General features: G+C 42.2%; 1 protein-coding gene across 4 annotated transcripts in view; it reads left to right on the forward strand.

The window, feature by feature from the left end:
• The window catches only part of ssr1 (signal sequence receptor, alpha), a 32,338-nt gene that overhangs the window by 6,817 nt on the left and 5,689 nt on the right, over positions 1-19,832 (forward strand). The window contains exons 2-9 of one of the 4 annotated variants that reach the window (XM_038796617.1): positions 1,021-1,139; positions 2,617-2,743; positions 7,748-7,875; positions 9,563-9,697; positions 9,813-9,889; positions 11,826-11,904; positions 14,928-15,021; positions 17,146-17,160. In XM_038796617.1, coding sequence (XP_038652545.1) covers positions 1,021-1,139; positions 2,617-2,743; positions 7,748-7,875; positions 9,563-9,697; positions 9,813-9,889; positions 11,826-11,904; positions 14,928-15,021; positions 17,146-17,160 — 774 coding nt within the window. The remainder of the gene's footprint in view (positions 1-1,020; positions 1,140-2,616; positions 2,744-7,747; positions 7,876-9,562; positions 9,698-9,812; positions 9,890-11,825; positions 11,905-14,927; positions 15,022-17,145; positions 17,161-19,832) is intronic. The other 3 variants (XM_038796620.1, XM_038796619.1, XM_038796621.1) reach the window with 3 other exon arrangements.

Below are 19,832 nucleotides of genomic sequence, written 5' to 3' on the forward strand. Positions count from 1 at the left end.
ATGGAATCCTGCTGGATTTGCAAGTGAAATCTTGTTTGTTCCCTAAGTCTAGCTTGCTGTTCTGCTGCAAACCTGCAACCCACAGTTTTCATTGCCTGGCAACTGAATCAAGTCTTTCCTGTTTTCTTGATCACAAAGCATGTTGCTGTGAAATGGGGTCGCAGGAAAACCGACTGACAGGATTGCAAAGTGCTTTAGATTAATAGCTATGTCGGTGCTGATAGTCACTTCTCATTTAATGGTATCTTCCATGCCTCACCCACTTCCCAGCACAAGCTGCTGCAAGTGAGAAAAGATGAATCAAACTGCAGTGATGTGAAAAATACCCTGGTAGTTGTAACTGAGAACTAATTGTTTTTTCTTCATGGAAGATTGTTCAGTACTCCTGAATACCACGCTTTGAATTGATGTCGGCCAGCTGTTGGAAGGCAATCAGTACCCCTGGACGTTAAGGCTTTTGGAAGCAAGAGCAACGTTAAGCCTTTGGGCTTCTGTTTGGCTGGTCTTAATGGCATCAAAATACATTACAGATACCCTGTACTGTAGCAAGAATAGGCAAATGTTCTGATCCCTACTACAGTACATAGCTAAATATTCTACTTCATTGGATTCTGCAAATATCTTTTCTTCCTGGATGGGTTGAGCCTTCTCTGCCACATCTGCACTGCGTGGGATGGGGTCAAAGCTCGCTGGGGCGCAGGAGCATCAGGCGTCAATGCTCAACAACTCTGAGCTGGATTGGGTGGGTGGAGTTCACTGGAGTGCAAGTGTGGCTTTTGGACACTGCTGATTTTCGGGGACACAGGTATTCTACTGTACAGTGTAATTGCTTGGATTGATCGAGAATAAACTTGCAGTTTGCAAACATTCCCACTAACAATTTTACGCAGTCTGAGGAAATAAGCATTGTCACCAAATGATCCACTTAAAAATAGCTTTCATCTCTGCAAAATCTCAGTCTCTAAATGGAAAATATTGTCTGTGGAAGTAACTAATGATACTTTTTCTTTGTGAAAATAGGTGCAGGACTTTTAGTCGCTGCAGATGACCCAACAGAGGATGAGGAAGGTATCGATGATTCTGTGGTGGAAGATGAAGATGATGAAGCAGAAATAGAAGAGGATGAACCAACAGACGTTGTGAGTTCTTCAGTTCTGTTTCTAATTAACAAGGGCGGCAGTGTTTTCAATAGTACAATTTAATAGTTGCCATGATGTTTCTGTTATGCAGTACTGTTTGAAGATGTAGAATTTAATGTTTGTTGAGTTTATAGTACATTCTGTGCTGTTATTTTGCACTGGATTGGGTTTTTATTTAACATTCCAGGGAACAGATTTTCCTTTTTTTTAAAAAAAAGCATATAATGAGTGCAGGCTCCAACTAAAGCGTCTTTAGGGGCTTTTCACAGTAACTTCATTGAAGCCTTGTAACGAGCTATTATATTTTGTTCTATATGTATGGAAGAAGTGGTGGCAGAGTGATAATGTCATTGTACTAGCAATCCAGAGGTCCAGGCTAATGCTTTGGGGACAAATCCCATCCTGGAAGTTAGGAGATTTAAAATCAGTTAATAAATCTGGAGTATAAAATGAGTGATCAGTGATGGGGATCATGGCAACTGTCATTGATTGGCATAAAATCCAACTGTCCTGGAGGGAAGGAAATAAGATATAGGAGCAGAAGTAGGCCATTTGGCCCATTGAATCTGCTCTGCCATTTGATCATAGCTGATGTGTTCCTCGTCCCCATTCTTCTGCCTTTTCCACCTAACCCCTGATCCCCTTATTAATCGAGAACACCAGATTTGTACTTGAGATACAAAGTACCTGTTACCGACAGGGCTACAGACCAAGAGCTGGAAGGTGGAATTAGACAGAATTGTTCTTTGTTGGAACATAAGAACTAAATCTGTTGCAATCTGCTGTCCTTGCCAGATGATGCAATGGCAGTATCATTGACTCTTAAAATGTCCTCTGAAGTGATCAGTTCAAGGGTAATTAGGCAACAAATGCCAGCAATGCTCACATCCCATGAAAGATTTTTTAAAAACAAGATTTCTTCACCATTTGTCACAGTTAATACTCACCTGATTTTTTTATTTTTATTTAGATTACCCAATTATTTTTTCCAATTAAGGGGCAATTTAGCGTGGTCAATCCACGTACTCTGCACATTTTGTTGGGTTGTGGGGGCGAAACCCACGCAGACACGGGGAGAATGTGCAAACTCCACACGGACAGTGACCCAGAGCCGGGATTCGAACCTGGGACCTCAGCGCCGTGAGGCAGCTGTGCTAACCACTAGGCCACCGTGCCGCCCACTCCTGATTTGTTTTAATCTTTCTAACTAATTTAAAATTTTAGATTTTTTTGTGGTCATCATTCAAAATGCTGCAACTATGGTACCAAACAATATTGCTTTGATTGACAGCATCATTGTGTGCTCATTTCTATTTAACGGATGTTTAACATTTTAGTTTTTAATAGTTTTTATTAGTACCCATCGTTCAGTTCTGAGGATGTTCTTGTCACGGGGACACTTGTGCATGTTGTTGGGCAATTTCAAACGCTGTAACTAATCATTTGTAATATGGTGTGATTTTGTTTGTCTCTGTAGATAGAAGATGAAAAAGAAGAGGAAGAGGAGGAGGAAGAAGATGACTTGACTTCTGGGGAACCTAAAGCTTCTCCCAATGCTGACACAACTATTCTGTTTGTGAAGGGAGAAGGTAGGGAAAACAATTGTAAGCATAAAATACATTGTCATCTTAATCTATAAGCTCAAAATATGGTATTTAGTTTACGAATCCAATAGCAAAACTGTCCTGTTTTATTTAAATGTCTATTCTGCATCCCTTTTAACTTTATATTCCTTGACTGGAAGCGAGGCAAATGACTTGTTAGACTAAATCTGTTAGAAATGTAATCTCTTTTAAAATACATCATTGTTGAGTTTTTCAGCCTTTTGGCTTCCATATTGTTATGCACATTCTCTCAAACAATGGCTCAGAGTCAGCACACTCTCCTCCCAGTCAGATGGTTGTGGGTTTAGGTCCATCTCCAGAGACTCGAGCACAAAATCCTGGCTGACGTTGCAGCGCAGTACTGAGGGAGTGCTGCACTCGGAGGTACTGCCCTTTTGGAATGAGAAATTCAACCAAGGCCCAGTCTGCTCCCTCACGGGACGTAAAAAGATCCCGTCACATTATTAGAAGAAGAGATAGAATTTCTTCTGGCGTCCCAGTCATTTAAAAAAATATATATCCCATTGTTAAAACTGGTTGCTTGATCATTGTTGAAATTTGATATGCACAAATTGGATGCCATGTGTTTTAGATTACAGCAGTGACTACATAGATACTACCTAAGCATTCAAATAGAATGAGAAAATGGGGAATACTCAGATAGTCAGCAAGTATCAGTACAGAGAGCATAGATCCTTCACCTTAATGTTTTTTCATCAGAACTGGGAGAAGTTGAATTAACTATTTAAGAGCAAGTGAAAGGCCAAGAAAAAAAGGTGAAGGAAACAACAAAGGCAAATCTTTGGTGGGGTCTGCAGTCTTTGACACAAGTTGATTGTACCATCCTCCTTCAGTGCTTTTCTATTGTTGAGTCCAGCTACACTCTACCTGGTTCTAATCATAATCCTCCTCCTCTTGAAATTAAATGAAAATCACTTATTGTCACAAGAAGGCTTCAAATGAAGTTACTGTGAAAAGCCCCTGATCGCCACATTTCAGCACCTGTTCGGGGAGGCTGGTACAGGAATTGAACCGTGCTGCTGGCCTGCCTTGGTCTGCTTTAAAAGCCAGCGATTTAGCCCAGTGTGCTAAACCAGCCCCTCTTGCACCGTTGTCTCTGGTGTCACCCAAAGATTGATCACTTCCCCATTCCTAATTCTCAATGACATGCTGTCTTTTGGCGACATCGCCTAAAGACACAGTAGTAGTTTTCATAGGTACACTGACAACACCTAGCTCTACCTCACCACCAGCTCCTGCTCTGTTCCTCCACTGTTGCTGAATTATCAAACTGTTGATCCAATTAAATATTGGGGGACTGAAGCAATCATTTCAGTCCAAACTCCATTCCCTAGCAACCGACTCCATCTGTCTCCCTGGCAACAGTCTAAACCAGTCTGTTCGCAATCTTAGTGTCAGATATGATCCTGAGATGAGCTTTCAGCCTTATTCATGCCATTTTTTAAATACATTTAAGAGTACCCAATTTTTTTTCCAAGTAAGGGGCAATTTATCGTGGCCAATCCACCATGCTGCCCATTCATTCCATGATAGCCTGATTCCAGCTCTGTAAAATTGCTAGGATTCACCGTATCTGAGCTCAGCTGTTGCAAAACCTCTCTGTCACGCCGTCATTACCTCTGGGGTCATCTATTCCAACAACCACCTGGCTTATCTCCCACATTCTGCCCTCTATAAGCCTACGGTCATCCAAAACTCTATCCATATCTTAACTTGCACCAAATCGGGGAGGCACGGGGGCACATTGGTTAGCACTGTTGCCTCGCAGTGCCGAGGACCCGGGTTCGATCCCGGCCCCCGGGTCACTGTCCGTGTGCACGTTCTGCCTGTGTCTGCGTGGGTCTCACCCCCACAATCCAAAGATGTGCAGGGCTGATGGATCAGCGACGCTAAATTGCCCCTTAATTGCAAACATTTTGTTAAAACTTGCACTAAAGCCTCTCACCTCCTCCAGCCCCATAACATAGAACATAGAACAGTACAGCACAGAACAGGCCCTTCGGCCCTCGATGTTGTGCCGAGCAATGATCACCCTACTCAAACCCACGTATCCACCCTATACCCGTAACCCAACAACCCCCCCTTAACCTTACTTTTAGGACACTACGGGCAATTTAGCATGGCCAATCCACCTAACCCGCACATCTTTGGACTGTGGGAGGAAACCGGAGCACCCGGAGGAAACCCACGCAAACACGGGGAGGACGTGCAGACTCCGCACAGACAGTGACCCAGCCGGGAACCGAACCTGGGACCCTGGAGCTGTGAAGCATTTATGCTTGCTACCATGCTGCCCCGAGCTTCTGAGAGCCGTTTGTAACCAAGCCAGGTCTAGGCTGAGCTCCCTAATGGCTCAGCAAGTTGATCCAGCAAGTAATCAAGCCGCATGGAGCAGGCAGCTTCCCAGTCTTTTTGTGAAGGAGTGTTTCCTGACATTGCTTCTAAACGACCTGACTAATTATAAGATTATGCCTCAAGAACAAAGAGAGCACACTTTAAAATTAGAACTTAGTTATTAAAGGGTGATGTCAGAAGCACTTCCAAACAGAAAGGGTGATGGAAATCTGAAAATCTCCCAGTTTCAAACCAGAGATCAGTAGGCACGGGTATTTTAATGGATATGGTACCAATGTGGAAAAGTGATGATATAGAGATCAGCAAGGATTTAATTGAATGCTGGCACAGGTTAGAGAAGCGAAATGGTCATCTCCTGTTCCTGTGTATTTGTCGCTGCAGTGCCACACTGGACCATGGGGGCAAGGTGCACAGCAATTTGAGCTTTATTTGTTCCTTGGACCTTCACAGCAACATCGAAAAACAGCCACTTTCTCCCCTGCCCAAAGACTTAACTGAGCCTTGATAAATGGAATATTTTGTAGCATTGACGCTGAAACTGGTGAAAGGGATCTCGGCCACTCGTGCTTTGGTTCTGTTCTATGGAGGGAGGGAAATGTCCTGAATTGGTTAATTTTTCCAGCTAGTTTGGAGAGGGGGGGGGAGAGAGAGAGAGATAGAACTGGATTACCCTGCGGCTGAGTATAAAGTATCTATATTTCACGTCTATTGCCTCTCCATCGTTCTTTGAGGTTTCACAGAGGTGTACCCTGCATTTTGATCTGCAAATGAAGGAGTTGCAATTTTTTGGGGGAGGTCGTGGAAGAGGACGGCAAGCAAATAAAAAGTGCTCCCTCTTGGGAACAGCTGCATTCCAGCAATTTTCATTCGTTACTTTGAGTGCAAATGCAGATCTCAATTAGAGTAATAATCCACCCACCTCTGTTATAACCTCTCTTATTACGTGCCAGTTGTTGGCAGCAGAGTCCCACTGTTTCCTTATGGTACGTATTTTGTTGGAATTAAGAAGTTGTATTTATATAGTGCCTCGGATGCCCAACACACTTTACAGCCAATGAAGTATGCTTACTGTTTGTAGTGTGGGAAATGCAGCAGCCAATTTGTGTACATAAAAGATCAAACTGCCAGTATTGCTACAAATATCTTTTTACGGTGTTGAAGGATAAATATTGGCCAGGTCAGTGGGGCGAACTCTCCTGATTTTTAAGTACCGCGTCTTCCCAGAAGGCCTAAGAGGGGCATGGTAGCACAGTGGTCACACTGTCGCTTCACAGCTCCAGGGCCCCAGGTTGGATTCGCGGCTTGGGTCACTGTTTGTGCGGAGACGATCTCCCCTTGTCTGCGTCCGCTTTCCTTCCACGGTCCAAAAATGTGCAGATTAGGTGGATTGGCCATGCTAAATTGCCCTTGGTGTCCAAAGGGGTTGGGCTGCTGGGTTATTGGTATGGGTAGGAGGTGTGGACTTAAGTGGGGTGCTGTTTCCAAGTGCAATGCAGACTCGATGGGCCAAATGGCCTCCTTCTGCACTGTAAATTCTATGTCATAACCTTTGGGATATCTGTGCTCCTCAAAGTCTGGCCTCCTGTGCATCCCCAATTGTAATAGCTCCACCACTAGTGGCCATGACTTTAGGCCCTAAAATTCTGGAATTCCCTCTTATAACCCCCCTGCCTCCTCACTGCTTCTCTACCTTGCTTTTCTCCTTTTAAGATACTCCTTAGAACCGACATATTTGACCAAACTTTTGGTCATCTGACTTGATATCTCCTTGGTTTGGCCTCATAATTTTATGAATTTAAATTTTATAATTGTCCTTGTGAACTACATTGGGACATTTCATTGCGTTAAAGGCACTGAAATCTAATAAAACAGCAAGTGCTGGGAAAACACACACAGGTCTGGTAGCATCTGTGAAGAGAGAAACAAGGTAATGTTTCTTGTCCAGCTCAGGAGTTCTTGAGCTCCAATGAAGTCATACTGGAATCAAAACTTTAACTTTGTTTTTCTCGCTCCACGGATACTGCCAGTCCTGCTGAGTTTTCCCAGTGCTTTATATTTCCGATCTCTCTAAATAAATATACATTGTTTAAAGCAGGCATGATTAAATGACACAAGGAATTACTCTGTAAGACACAAAGGGGTGGTAATAGATAAATAAACAAAAGATGGCTCCAGGTGAGGTGTAGGTTATTAACAGCAGAACCATTACTAGCATCTGTTACCCAAGAAAAATGGGTGTAGTCGTGAGCTAAAGTTGTTGAACTCTGTGTTGAAGCTGACGGGCTGTAACATGCCTAATTGAAAGACGAGGTGCTGTTACCTACTCCTGTTGTATTTCACTGGAACAGTGTAGGAAGCTGAGGCCAGAGTGGGATGGAGCATTCAATTGGCAAACAAATAAAAGCTAAGGGTCATGCTTGCAGCTTTACAGTGTTGCTTAGCATGTAAATCCATCAGTTACATGGCCCTGTCACAGATGGGAAAGAATGTTATTCATGACTGATGCAACATTAATAATATAGACATTGATGATTGTATCTTTCTGTTCTACTCTCACTATCCTTGCACATTGGTTCTGGGAAGGTATTTGGATCTTTTCTGTGATGTTCGTTCTTAATTGCCTTTTAGATTTCCCAGCGAACAACATTGTGAAATTCTTGGTTGGTTTTACCAACAAGGGCAGTGAAGAGTTTGTCATTGAATCTTTGGATGCCTCCTTTCGTTACCCTCAGGATTATCAATTCTACATTCAGAATGTGAGTAATTTTATTTTTTAACAAATCCTAATCATGTTACATTAAGTACAGTTTTCCATTTATTTGCAGGATACTGGTGTTGCTGGCCAGACCAGCATTTATTGCCCATTCTTAATTACCCTTGAGAAGGTGGTGGTGAGTTTTTTTTGTTCAACCGCTGCCATATATGTGGTGTAGGAACCCCCACAACGCTGTTAGGGAAGGCATTCCAGGATTGTGACCCCCCAACACCAGTAAAGGAATGGTGATATAGTGCAAAGTCTGGATGGTGTGTGGCTTGGGAAGATCATACAGAAGGTGGTGTTCCCATGCATCTTCTGCCCTTGTCCTTCTCGGCGGTAAATGTCTTTGGTTTGGAAGGTGCTGTCAAAGGAGCCGTGGTGAGTTGCTGCAGTACATTTTGTAGATGGTACACACTGCGGCCACTGTGCATCTTTCGTGGGGGAGGTGAATGTTTATGGTGATGGATGGGGTGCCAATCAAGCAGGCAGTTTTGTCTTGGATGGTGCCGAGCTGTACTCATCCAGGCAAGTGGAGCGTATTCCATCGCACTCCTAATTTTGTGCGTCGTACATGATGGACAGGTTACAGGTTTTAGGGAGTCGGGAGATAAGTAACTCGCTGCAGAATTCACAACCTCTCACCTGTTATTTTAGCCACAGTATTTATTTGCCTGATTCAGTTCAAGGATGTCTGGGATTCTGTGATGGTAATGCCATGGTTTGACCATCTCCAACAAATGACAATCTTTGCCTGGCACTTGTGGCATGAATGTTTCTTTCCACTTAATAGTCCAAATCCGAATGTCCAGATCTCACTGCGTATAGACATGGACTTAAGTTGCTGCCAGTGGTGCTAAATGTTATGCAATCATCAGCAAAACATCCATACCTCCCTCAACTTCAGACCTTATAGAGGGACAGTAATTGAAGTAGCTGAAAATTGTTCAGCTTGGGATAGTAATCTGAAGAACTCCTGCAGTGATGTCCTTGGACGAAGATGATTGACCTCCAACAACCACAATTATCGTCTGATGTAAATGAAAACATTTAACTAATTTAGATAAAATAGATTTGGTGGTCGAGCAGTCTTGATGGAGAATGGATATTTCCTCTTGTGGGAGAATCTGGAACTAGGGGTCACTGTTTAAAAATAAGGGGTCGCCCATTTGACCAGGATTAGGAGAAATGTTTTGTGACAGACATGGAACTTTAGAATATTCTTCCTCAAAGGGTGGTGGAAGCAGAATCTTTGAATATTTTTAAGGCACAAGTAGATATGGCTCCATGCAGCACAGTGATTAGCACTGCTGCCTCACGGCAGCCAAGACCTAGGTCACTGTCCCTGTGGAGTTTGCACATTCTCCCCGTGTCTCACCCACACAACCCAAACATGTGCAGGATAGGTGGATTCGCCACACTAAATTGCCCCTTAATTGACAAAAGAGAATTTCTTTTAACGAAGTGGATCTGATTCTTGAGCAGCAAGGGAATGAAAGGTTTCTGGGGTAGGTGGTAATGTGGAATTGAGGTTACAGTCAAATCAGTCATGATCGTATTGAATGGTGGAACAGGCTTGAGGTGCCTACTCCTAATTTTTATGTTCTATAGCACTTCATTTAAACCTTTGAGTAATGTGGAATAAAGTTAAAATTCAGTTTATAAGTAATGAAGTGCCTCTTTTGCAGTTCACAGCACTACAGCTGAACACATTGGTGCAGTCCCAGCGTCAAGCTACATTTGAATATTCATTTATCCCTGCTGAACCAATGGGCGGTCGACCATTTGGATTAGTAATCAATCTCAACTACAAGGATGGCAGTGTAAGTACATCCGTCTCAATCTGCTTGGAGCGGGAGTTTGTGTGAGGTAGCTAGGAGTGTGGTCTGCAGTTTGGTTGATTTATCTGGATAACTGAATTTTGCTTTTCTCTTTTAGGGCAACGTTTACCGTGATGCTGTTTTCAACCAGACTGTTACGATAACTGAGCGGGAGGATGGGCTGGATGGGGAGACGTAAGTGTCCAGGAGAGGTTATTGTATCCCATTTCTGCAGCAGAATTATAGTGAATTTGAATGCTTTATGCCTGGTGTCCTGTGGTTTGTTACAATATTAATTTAATTATTACAATACTACTGTCGAAGTAAATTATGCCTGAGTTTTGCTTCCCAACACCTCCAATTTTCTGCAGGCATCTTCAACTGGTCATTGGGGGTTAAAAACTTGGGAGTCATATAAAAGGCAATTAATTGAGTGATATTTTCTTTTTTTTTTTAAATAAATTTAGAGTACCCAATTATTTTTTTTTCCAATTAAGGGGCAATTTAGCGTGGCCAATCCACCTACCCTGCACATCTTTTGGGTTGTGGGGGTGAAACCCACGCAAACACGGGGAGAATGTGCAAACTCCACACAGACAGTGACCCAGGGCCGGGATTCGAACCCGGGTCCTCGGCGCCGTAGGCAGCAATGCTAACCACTGTGCCACCGAATTGAGTGATATTTTCTAGGAGATTTTTCAGTTAATATGAACCAAGCCTATCATCGTCCATGATTATCTTGTGACTCTAATATTTGGTAAGTCTATTCAGGTGGAATAGTTTTTTGGTTCTGATATAAAATTGAGCCTTTTTGCTCAGTTGCATATGTAAATTTAGACCTGTTAATAAAAATACAGTTTCGCACATTGGCACTAATTCGAGTAGCTGAAATGTTTTTGTTTTTAGGGAGTGAGTCGTGTGTGATGCCTTTCCCTAAAATTCAGTCACACTCGGCATGTGACTTAGTAGTGCCTGGCCGCTTCAAATATGCACTCGGATATCCCACTGCAGATAAATTATTGGCTGGACCATCCCAATCCATGTTATAATTGGATGTGTCCACTACATTTAACTTGAAAGTGCTTGATTTCTTTTCTACAAACTATAGTCTTATTTCCATTTAATATCTGCGTTTAGCAGTTTACTTACTCTTGTAAGTCTGTTAACCAGTTCGGCTTGGAATGTATGATGTAGTTCAAAACTTTTACTAGGCGGTTTTGATCTTTGCCAGGCAGTGTCATATTTCATACACTGTGGGAAGAAATCGGCAAGATCTTGAAGTTTGATGGCAATTTTAATTTAAAATGTTTCCCCAGCCTCATGCCACAGTAGTTTGTTTAGACAATCTAGAATAATATTTTTAATCCAGTTCCACAGTAGCCATGGATTAAGTCTAAACTGAGGAATGAAATTCATATTTCTTATTTAAATAAACAAACATTTGATTACTCCTATTCGTAGTACTTTTGAATACTTTCCAAATGTCTGTAGGATTACTGCCCCTTGTCAGGCAGTAATTAATTATCCTTAATACGCTGTATTCAGTAACTTTTGGCTTATGACAATACAGGCATGCAGTCCGTTCAAGATAATAGTGCAAGTTTCACTGTCTAGGGGCCTAACTATTTATGTGAAACTGATCTGCGAAAATATTCTGGGGTGGCACATATGTTACACTTAACACAGCATGAACTCACTTTGTAGAGCAAACAATCTGTTCTGAAATCCATTGGAAAGCCGAGATTTTCTCTTTTTATGTATGTACATTTTTAATATGAAGTCCTATTATAATCTATCAATTGTAGGCGTATTCTTGAATCATATTTTAAACATTGAGTCCTTCAAAAGTTTTATAGACACCGTTTGTGGGGTTATGCGCTCAAAATCACCCGTTCCCCCACAAACACCAATTATGGATGGACTGTCTTTGTCAGTACTGCCTTTAACACACTGGTGAAAGATGTTCAAGAGTGACGATCAGATCCTTGAGTGCATCCCACATTCCACCACTCGGACGTCATTCCTAATTTATCTGTGGGTAGGGCTCTGAAACAGAGGTGAAAATATGTTGCATTTGTTTTTTCCTTCTATTCAAGGTCCAGAATTTAATATTTAACACTTCAATTTCTAGAATCTTCTTGTACATGTTCCTGACTGGTCTTGGTTTACTTGTTGTGGTTGGTATCCACCAGCTCCTGGAATCTAGAAAGGTAGGTAAAATGCAATGGATTTAATTCCTGATGTGTTCCCTTTTGGCCATCTGTTTATGAATATTTCAGCATCTGGAGTTTGATCCAGGCTGCACCTTCCTCCCACCCAGAGCGTGTTTGTTCCCTAGAGAAACGAGTATTGAAACCTAAAGAAGTCCTTCTCTGACACTATAATGTTTACATGTTGACACGGTATTTGACATGCGATTTCAGTTGCAGGGCACTTAAAAGGTCTAAGTCAACATGGTTTTGTGAAAGGGAAATGGTGTAATGTTATAGAAATTTACATTGGCCCATAATTTCCTGGACAAGTTTAGGATTTGGGGAGTATCCCAAACATGCGTTGGGGCATCCCTCTCGGACGTTCCCAAGTGAGGGTTTACCCACCAATTGTCCATAAAGGCTAACTTCCCCAGGGCAATTGCGTTGGGAACCATCTGACAAAGTGATTTAAATTGCTAACTTCAGACGGTTCTGTCAGTTTTACACCAATAGTTCCCCTGGAAGAGTTAGAAGAAATGAAAAGAACTTCTAACTTCAGTGCAATTATCCACCGGAATCTGTGCTGGAGCTTGGGCGATTGACAGTCTATATCAATGAGTTGGAGGAAGGGACTGAATGTATGGTTGCTAAATTTGCTGATAAGGTGAAGATAGTAAGTATAAGGGAATAAGTTGTGAAGAGAACGAAAGGGGCAATTTTCTCTGGCCTCCCCATGCCTTGTTTTGTGGCAGTGAAAGGCAGCCCAAAGTTGGCAGGTGGTGTGATCTCTGGTCCTGGCGCTGTCAATGAGATTTTCCATTGAATTCACCCTACATTGCTGGGAAACCCACGGTGGGAGTGCGCCATCGGCGGGACTAGAAGATCCCGCTGGCATGGGCAGCCAGATGATCTCACCCATGGAGCCGGAAAAGGGATATGGGTAGGTTTTGTGTGGGCAAAAATCTGTCCGATTGAGTATAATGTGTGTAAAGCAGACTCTTATTTAAACGGAGAGGGATCTGGGTGTGTTGGTACGTGAATTGCAAAAGGTTAGTGTGCAAATGCAACAAGTGATCAGGAAGGCAAAATGGGATTGTATCATGGGGAGGTTCACCAATGTACAAGACACTGGTGAAGCCACATTTGGTGTACTGTGTACAGTTTTGGTGTCCTTATTTAAGAAAGGAAATAATTGCATTAGAAGCAGCGCAATGAAGGTGGACTGAACTAATCCCTGGCATGAATGGGTTGTCTAATGAGGAAACGTTGGCCAGTTTGAGCCTGTATATATTGGAGTTTAGAAGAATGCAATATGATCTTATTGAAACATACAAGATCCTGAGGGGATTTGACAGGGTGGATACTGAGACGATGTTTCTCCCCCTGTGGGCAAGAACGAGAACTCGGTGACACGAATTGAAAATAATGGGTCTCCCATTTAAAACGCCGATCAGAACTTTTATCTTGAGGGCTGAAATTATATACCCCAGAGGGCAGTGGAGACTGAGTCATTGAATATTTCTAAGGCTGAGTGAGTTTCTTGACTAGGGGGTAGCTAAAACAGTAGAAACTACAATCTGATCTTTTTTAAAATATTTTTATTCACCATGTTTCCTTCATTTTCACCATACAAAAAGGAACAAAAACAAGCCCAACAATATTTTAAAAAGAGACAATTCCACCCCCACCCCCTTCAACAGTAACCAACACTTGAAAGTGCATAATAAACAAACCCCCAAGAATTGTAGAACACCCTCCTTCAACCCCTCAGCTCAAACTTTATCTTCTCCAAGGTCAAAAACTCCAGTGGGTCCCCCCCGCCACACCAACGCATATGGTGGAGAGTCTGACCGCCACCCCAACAGAACCCGTCTGAGCGATCAGCGAGGCGAAGGCTCAAACATCCGCTCCCGCCTGCAACTCGGGCTGGTCCGACAGCCGAATATGGCTTCTAGGGGGACCGGGCTCCACATCCATGTGCAAGAGCCCTGAGATGATGCTAAATACCGTCCTCCAAAAGCTTTCCAGCTTCGGGCAGGACCAAAACATATGAACGTTTTCCATGTCCATCCACCCTGACCCCCAGCCTAAAATGTTGCCTGACTGCCTCCAAATCTTCAAAGTGGCCACCACCACCGGACTCACCAAGTACCTTCCTGGAGCCATCAGAAGCAGTGCCATTGCCAGCGCCTGCCACAGTCTGATCTTATAGCAACTCCTGCTCCAAATGCGTATGTTCCACAAAGGAACTAAAAATTCATACTCGACCATGTGGAATTTTTTGTACAGAATCTAATTCTGTCCATTTCTTAGTTCTGAATTCGGGCAGTCGTATTGCAACATGGTACTTATGGTTTTAACAAATTAATGAATTTGCTGATTATGATTGACTAATTTATTCGAGCTTGGATTGTTCTTACAAAATGTTTTTTCAGTGGAAGAGTATTAATATTAGTTCTAGGAAAATGCAACTTTGCTTCCTGTAATGCAGGCATTTACTTGTTAGCCAGCAAGGACTTGGCAGTTTGGCCCTAAAGCAAAAGTTGCCATTTTTGGCAACTCCAACATTGGCTCCTTTCTGCAACAATAAGATGATGTGAAAACATGCACTTCCCACTTTATGATTCAGCCCCCTTCCCCCAGTCATGCTGCTGAACCCACTATTAACCCACTATCTGAATGCTTCTTAAATGTTGCAGGCCATTGGAAACCCTGTAAACCAGTACGCTATTATTTATGAAATGCAACAAACCTCTGTGGCACTTTATCATATCTGAATGTTTTTAACACTAAGCCTGAAGTACCTCAGAATTTTAATGCATTTTACTAATTTTTAAAGTAAGCCTCAGGCTCGGTATGCCTCACATTCAGATGCTGTGCTAAGTCTCGGGTTGTATGCTTACATTCATCCTCTATGTTCAACCAATTTAAAATGTCCGCCAAGGTCATATAGGGGTCTTTTTAATACCCTTTGATTAAATTTGTTTGTGAAACCTGCCTGTTTTGGTTGCTTTTAACATTTATTTTCTTCTCCCATTCAGAGAAGACGGCCGACTTCTAAAGTAGAGATGGGTACATCTAACCACAATAATGTAGACATGAGTTGGATTCCTCAAGAGACTTTGAATCAAATCAGTAAGTAACTTGGGGTTAAGAAAAGAGCTGGGTATACAGGGTTCCAGTTCTTGCATTTACATGGAAACTGCTTGGTTGCTTGGCTTTGGTTGGTCTGATGTTTAAGAGTTTGATTTGTTGACGACTTATTTAAAAATGATGGTTCTTCCAAATGCCAGACTGACTCTGGTATCATCCTTGATCAAGTGTAATACTAATTTTGCAGTTGGCTTACTGGAAGGGGACAGAGCCTATGGAATTGGATCCGTGGAGATGTGAAAGAAACTATCATAAACTGACAGCTGAACTTAACATTTGGCTGAGCTGAGGTTGCCCTACAGGTGCAGTACCCCAAACCTGCCAGCTGGGTAACCGAGATCATGCTGGATTTTGGGTGTCCACCCTGGCATGTTGTTCCAAGCAATCTGTTTTTGTTATCGCGCAATATGTTCAGTCACAGTTGACTATATCAATTTTATATCCGGTTCTTGTGCAGTATTGATCTTCAGTTAGCAGTTCATGTCTGGCATTTTACATTTTAAGGCCGTGTGCCAATCGGAATTAGAGGGGTAAGTTCTAAGCTAGAACCAATCCAGAGTAGGGCCCAACCTAACCAGCTCGCCATTTACTCAAATCTTTGTTCAACTTGATTTATTGTTTTCTTTGTGGACATTCATCATAGAATTTACAGTGCAGCAGGAGGCCATTCGGCCCATCGAGTCTGCACTGGCTCTTGGAAAGAGCACCCTACTTAAGCCCACGTTTCCACCCTGTCCCCATAACCCAGTACCCCCACCTAACCTTTTTGGACAGTAAGGGCAATTTATCATGGCCAGTCCATCTAACCTGCATGTTTTTGGACTGTGGGAGGAAACCGGAACACCCGGAGGAAACCCACACAGACATGAGGAGAACGTGCAGACTCCGCACAGATAGTAACCCAAGCCGGGAATCGAACCTGGGACGCTGGCGCTGTGAAGCAACTGCTAGCCACAGTGCCGCCCTAATGTGGGCAAGCAGACAAAAGCCAGTGTGCAGTGGCTCAAAGTAACATTCTCTGCTGGTTTTCAGGTAACAAGTTGAGCTACTCTTACCTGTAGTACAAAATTTGGGAGTGCAGAATGTTTCATATCTCACACACATTATCCTTTATGGGGAGTGAGGGGGTGGAACCTTCATTCTTGACTCGAGCTACGTTGCTGAAGTAATGCCAACAGTTGGGCTATTTTCATTGATGGTAGGGGGTTTTTGTACAACTATATATTAGTGTTACAGATTGTTCAAGTGGCCCTCCTGATCGGGAGTATCTTGCTCTGCATGAGAAATGTGACAACATCTGTTGCTTCTGCTGCTGGCTTTTCTGTCAACTTGCTCTTTGTTCACAATTTGCTGTATTTCATTTTTAAGGATCGCACATTCAGGAATTAGTAAGTTTCTTGCACATGGTTAATAGACAGTCAATGAAACGGTGTGCAGGGCTGTAAGGGTACTGTCCTTTTTTTTGGTTGAACTCATGTGCCTTTAAGATTTAATAAACTGCAAAATTAGCAAGGAATGGATTATCAAGCACCATTTGTTTAGGTAAACTCTACTGAATGTATTGTGTTTTTTAAAACATTGGTTTATGGAGGCTTATTAATAATTTGCTATGTACATGCTGTATTCAGTGTATGCTGACTGTCTCATCTGTGTTGCAAAGCAGCAATAACCACTGGGTTTAGACTGTCTCAGCACACTTGTAGTTTAAGCCAAGAACCTGTAGAGAAATGAAATTCCATGCATCTTAAGACTATTCGCTCATCGTAGCACACCTGCTTTGCTTATCCTAAATCTAAATTGCATTGGAGTTGCATACCAAGTGCTTCCAACTGCCCCCTCTAACTTTTAGAAAGCAGTTCAAAAACAGTAGTGCTATCACTTATGCTTTGGTCGTTTTCTGCTAGCGGCACTTAGCAATCGTGAATAGAATTCCATTGATGTTGGTTTCCTGCATGTTGGTGGATGCATTTCTACTGTAAGTTTGAGAAACATGCATCTTGCTGCTCTTGTATAAATCTGCACTCGTTGTTTCAACAGAAAATGATTTCTAAGACATTGATTCTAATATATTTGCTATCTTTTGCTTTGCCTTTCTTGTGCCTTCAGTGCAGAGTAGACGAGGTGAGATCAAACATTTCCATTGTTTATATATATTTTACTAAAAGTTCAAAATTGAGGTTGGAATACTGTTGTTTTTTGAGCTTTGGGTGGGTACAGGTTATAACTTTGGATCCATTATTATTAAATGGATTTGGAATCCAGCAGTGAATATGACCAACGGTAATTAAGTTCTGTTTAGTACTTTTTGCCATCCTAATTTTCTGTATGGTGTAACATATACTTTTATTCAGCGTGATCTCTTCCATTTGTTTAAAGGCGCATTAGAAAAATAGCTTATTGGTTAACATTACTGATTCTGTTCATAATGTTTGCAGATTTCACTTTCATGGTCTCCAGGTGCAAACATTTTGTGTGGAATAGTAAGGCACGCACTATAGAAAATATTCCAACATGCAATGAAGGGCACAAGTATGGTGCCCTTGACGTGTTAACCTTGGCTCCATTGGTAGGGCACTCCTCTCCAATTCAGGAGTTTCTGGGTTCAAGGCCCACTCTTAAGATTCAAAAGCAACTTGAGGCTGACACTCCAGTACTGTACTGAGGAAGCGCTGCATTGTCAAATGTGCCGTCTTTCGGATGGGACGGATATTAACCCTCGGGTGGACATTAATATCCCATTTCATAGAAGAACTGGAGAGTCATCCTGGTTTCCTGCCCAATATTATTTTCCTGTCACAAAATATCTAATCTGGTTGTTACCATGTTACTGTGTGTGGGACAGCTTGCTGTGCACAGATTAACTGCCACCTTTACTACATTACAACAGTGACTGCACTTCAAACAATTCATTGGCTGTAAAGTGCTTTGGGACACCTGTGAGGTTATGAAAAATGCCAAATAAATGTAATCTGTCTTTTTGGTTCTGGGGCTTTGATGACTGTAGGTAAGTGTATGAGGAATATTGTAGCATGCACAAGTAGGTTGAAAAGAGATTAAGCTGAACAAAACTATATATAGTATTCAGTAGTTGGAAAAGGAGCCCTCCACTTTTTTAAATTCACGTTTTAGTGGGACCAGTCTTCACAAAATGAAGTCAAAACAAGTCGAAATGTCACTAAATAAGTACCTGGGTTTAACATTCTTTGAAGACCGCAATCCAGTATTGTAACCTTAATTATGACAGTCAAATTTCAGCACCTAGCAAATTTTTATTTTTGATCTTCCAGCTCTCAAATGCTGAAGCTCGAAGCCTGTTCCCAGGTTCATGATATTTGACTGCAGACATTTGACATTTTTCTACTAACAAGCTTTTGTGGTCATAGAAGTTAGGTTTCTGCATTTCACCTACTTGGCATATTTTAAACATTTATTTTGAAATAACTAATTGTGTTTATCAACCTGAAATGCATTTTAATATGAATGAATGAAAAAAGATCCAAGAATTGCCACCCTACTGCATACTTGATGCTAGCTCGGAGGCAGAGAGTAGATTGTGTTTACCTGATCTCTTATTTAACAGTACCTTGAGCTGGGGAAGACCCAAACCCTTCTACTTCTGTTTCTCCAATTAAGCAAAACCCATCACGGGTCAAATGCCACTTATAAATACAGTTCGCAAACTGAGGTACGTGTGCTACATTGAATAGAGATTTCTTGGAAATATTGCTTGGAGAGAGGGAGAACTACTACTTTTTAATATGACAGCCTTTGCAAAAAGCTGCTGCTCAGCTCAAAGCTCCCAGCAAACCTAAAAACTAAACTACCTGGCGTGTCCCATTAATTACATAATCTTTAATCCCACTACGATCCCCTGACCTGCTTACCCAAATCAAAACGCAATGTGTCAAATTATCTACTCCCCACAGACTCTCCAGCAATCGTAACAAAATTACACTCGGACTCTCTTTGTAACAAGTGCATCGTTGAAATGAATGATGATCTCACTTTTACGACATCTTAATTGTACCTTTTGCAGACACAAAGTTCGCCTGTATATTAAACCAGGTGTTTTTACTGCAACAGATATATATACCTTTAACCCAGGCTTTTAATAATATTACTGCAGCAGTGATATAACTATCTGAACAGGCATAAAAAAATACTGAAACAGATATAAAATACAATATATACCACTGTCTTCATCGCAGCAGAAAGTTTACTCCAATTTCATTTTTTAAACTTCATTGGTAGAAGGTCAGTAGGCTAAAGTGTGATGCAGAATGGAGAAAATGGCACGGTTCAATCCCTGCAACAGTTGTGGTGGTTTATGAAGGCCTTGCCTTACCCCACATCTGTAGAGTGTTGCCCCTCAGGCTATATATAACTAATTATCTCTATCTAATGGAGTGAGATGGCTCTGGTCCTTTGTGGACAAAAGCTAATTACCGTATTATAGAATTTATAGTGCAGAAGGAGGCCATTCGGCCCATTGAGTCTGGACTGGTTCTTGGACAGCGCACCCTACCCAAGGTCCACACCTCCACCCTATCCCCATAACCCAGTAACCCCACCCAACACTGAGGGCAATTTTGGACACTAAGGCCAATTTTAGCACGGCCAATCCACCTAACCTGCACGTCTTTGGACTGTGGGAGGAAACCGGAGCACCCAGAGGAAACCCACGCAGACACGGGGAGAACGTGCAGATTCCACACAGACAGTGACCCAAGCCTGGAATCGAACCTGGGACCCTGGAGCTGTGAAGCAATGTGCTAGCCACTATGCTGCTCTAC

The sequence above is a fragment of the Scyliorhinus canicula genome, chromosome 5, assembly GCF_902713615.1.
Source record: "Scyliorhinus canicula chromosome 5, sScyCan1.1, whole genome shotgun sequence".
Classification (NCBI taxonomy): Eukaryota; Metazoa; Chordata; class Chondrichthyes; order Carcharhiniformes; family Scyliorhinidae; genus Scyliorhinus; species Scyliorhinus canicula.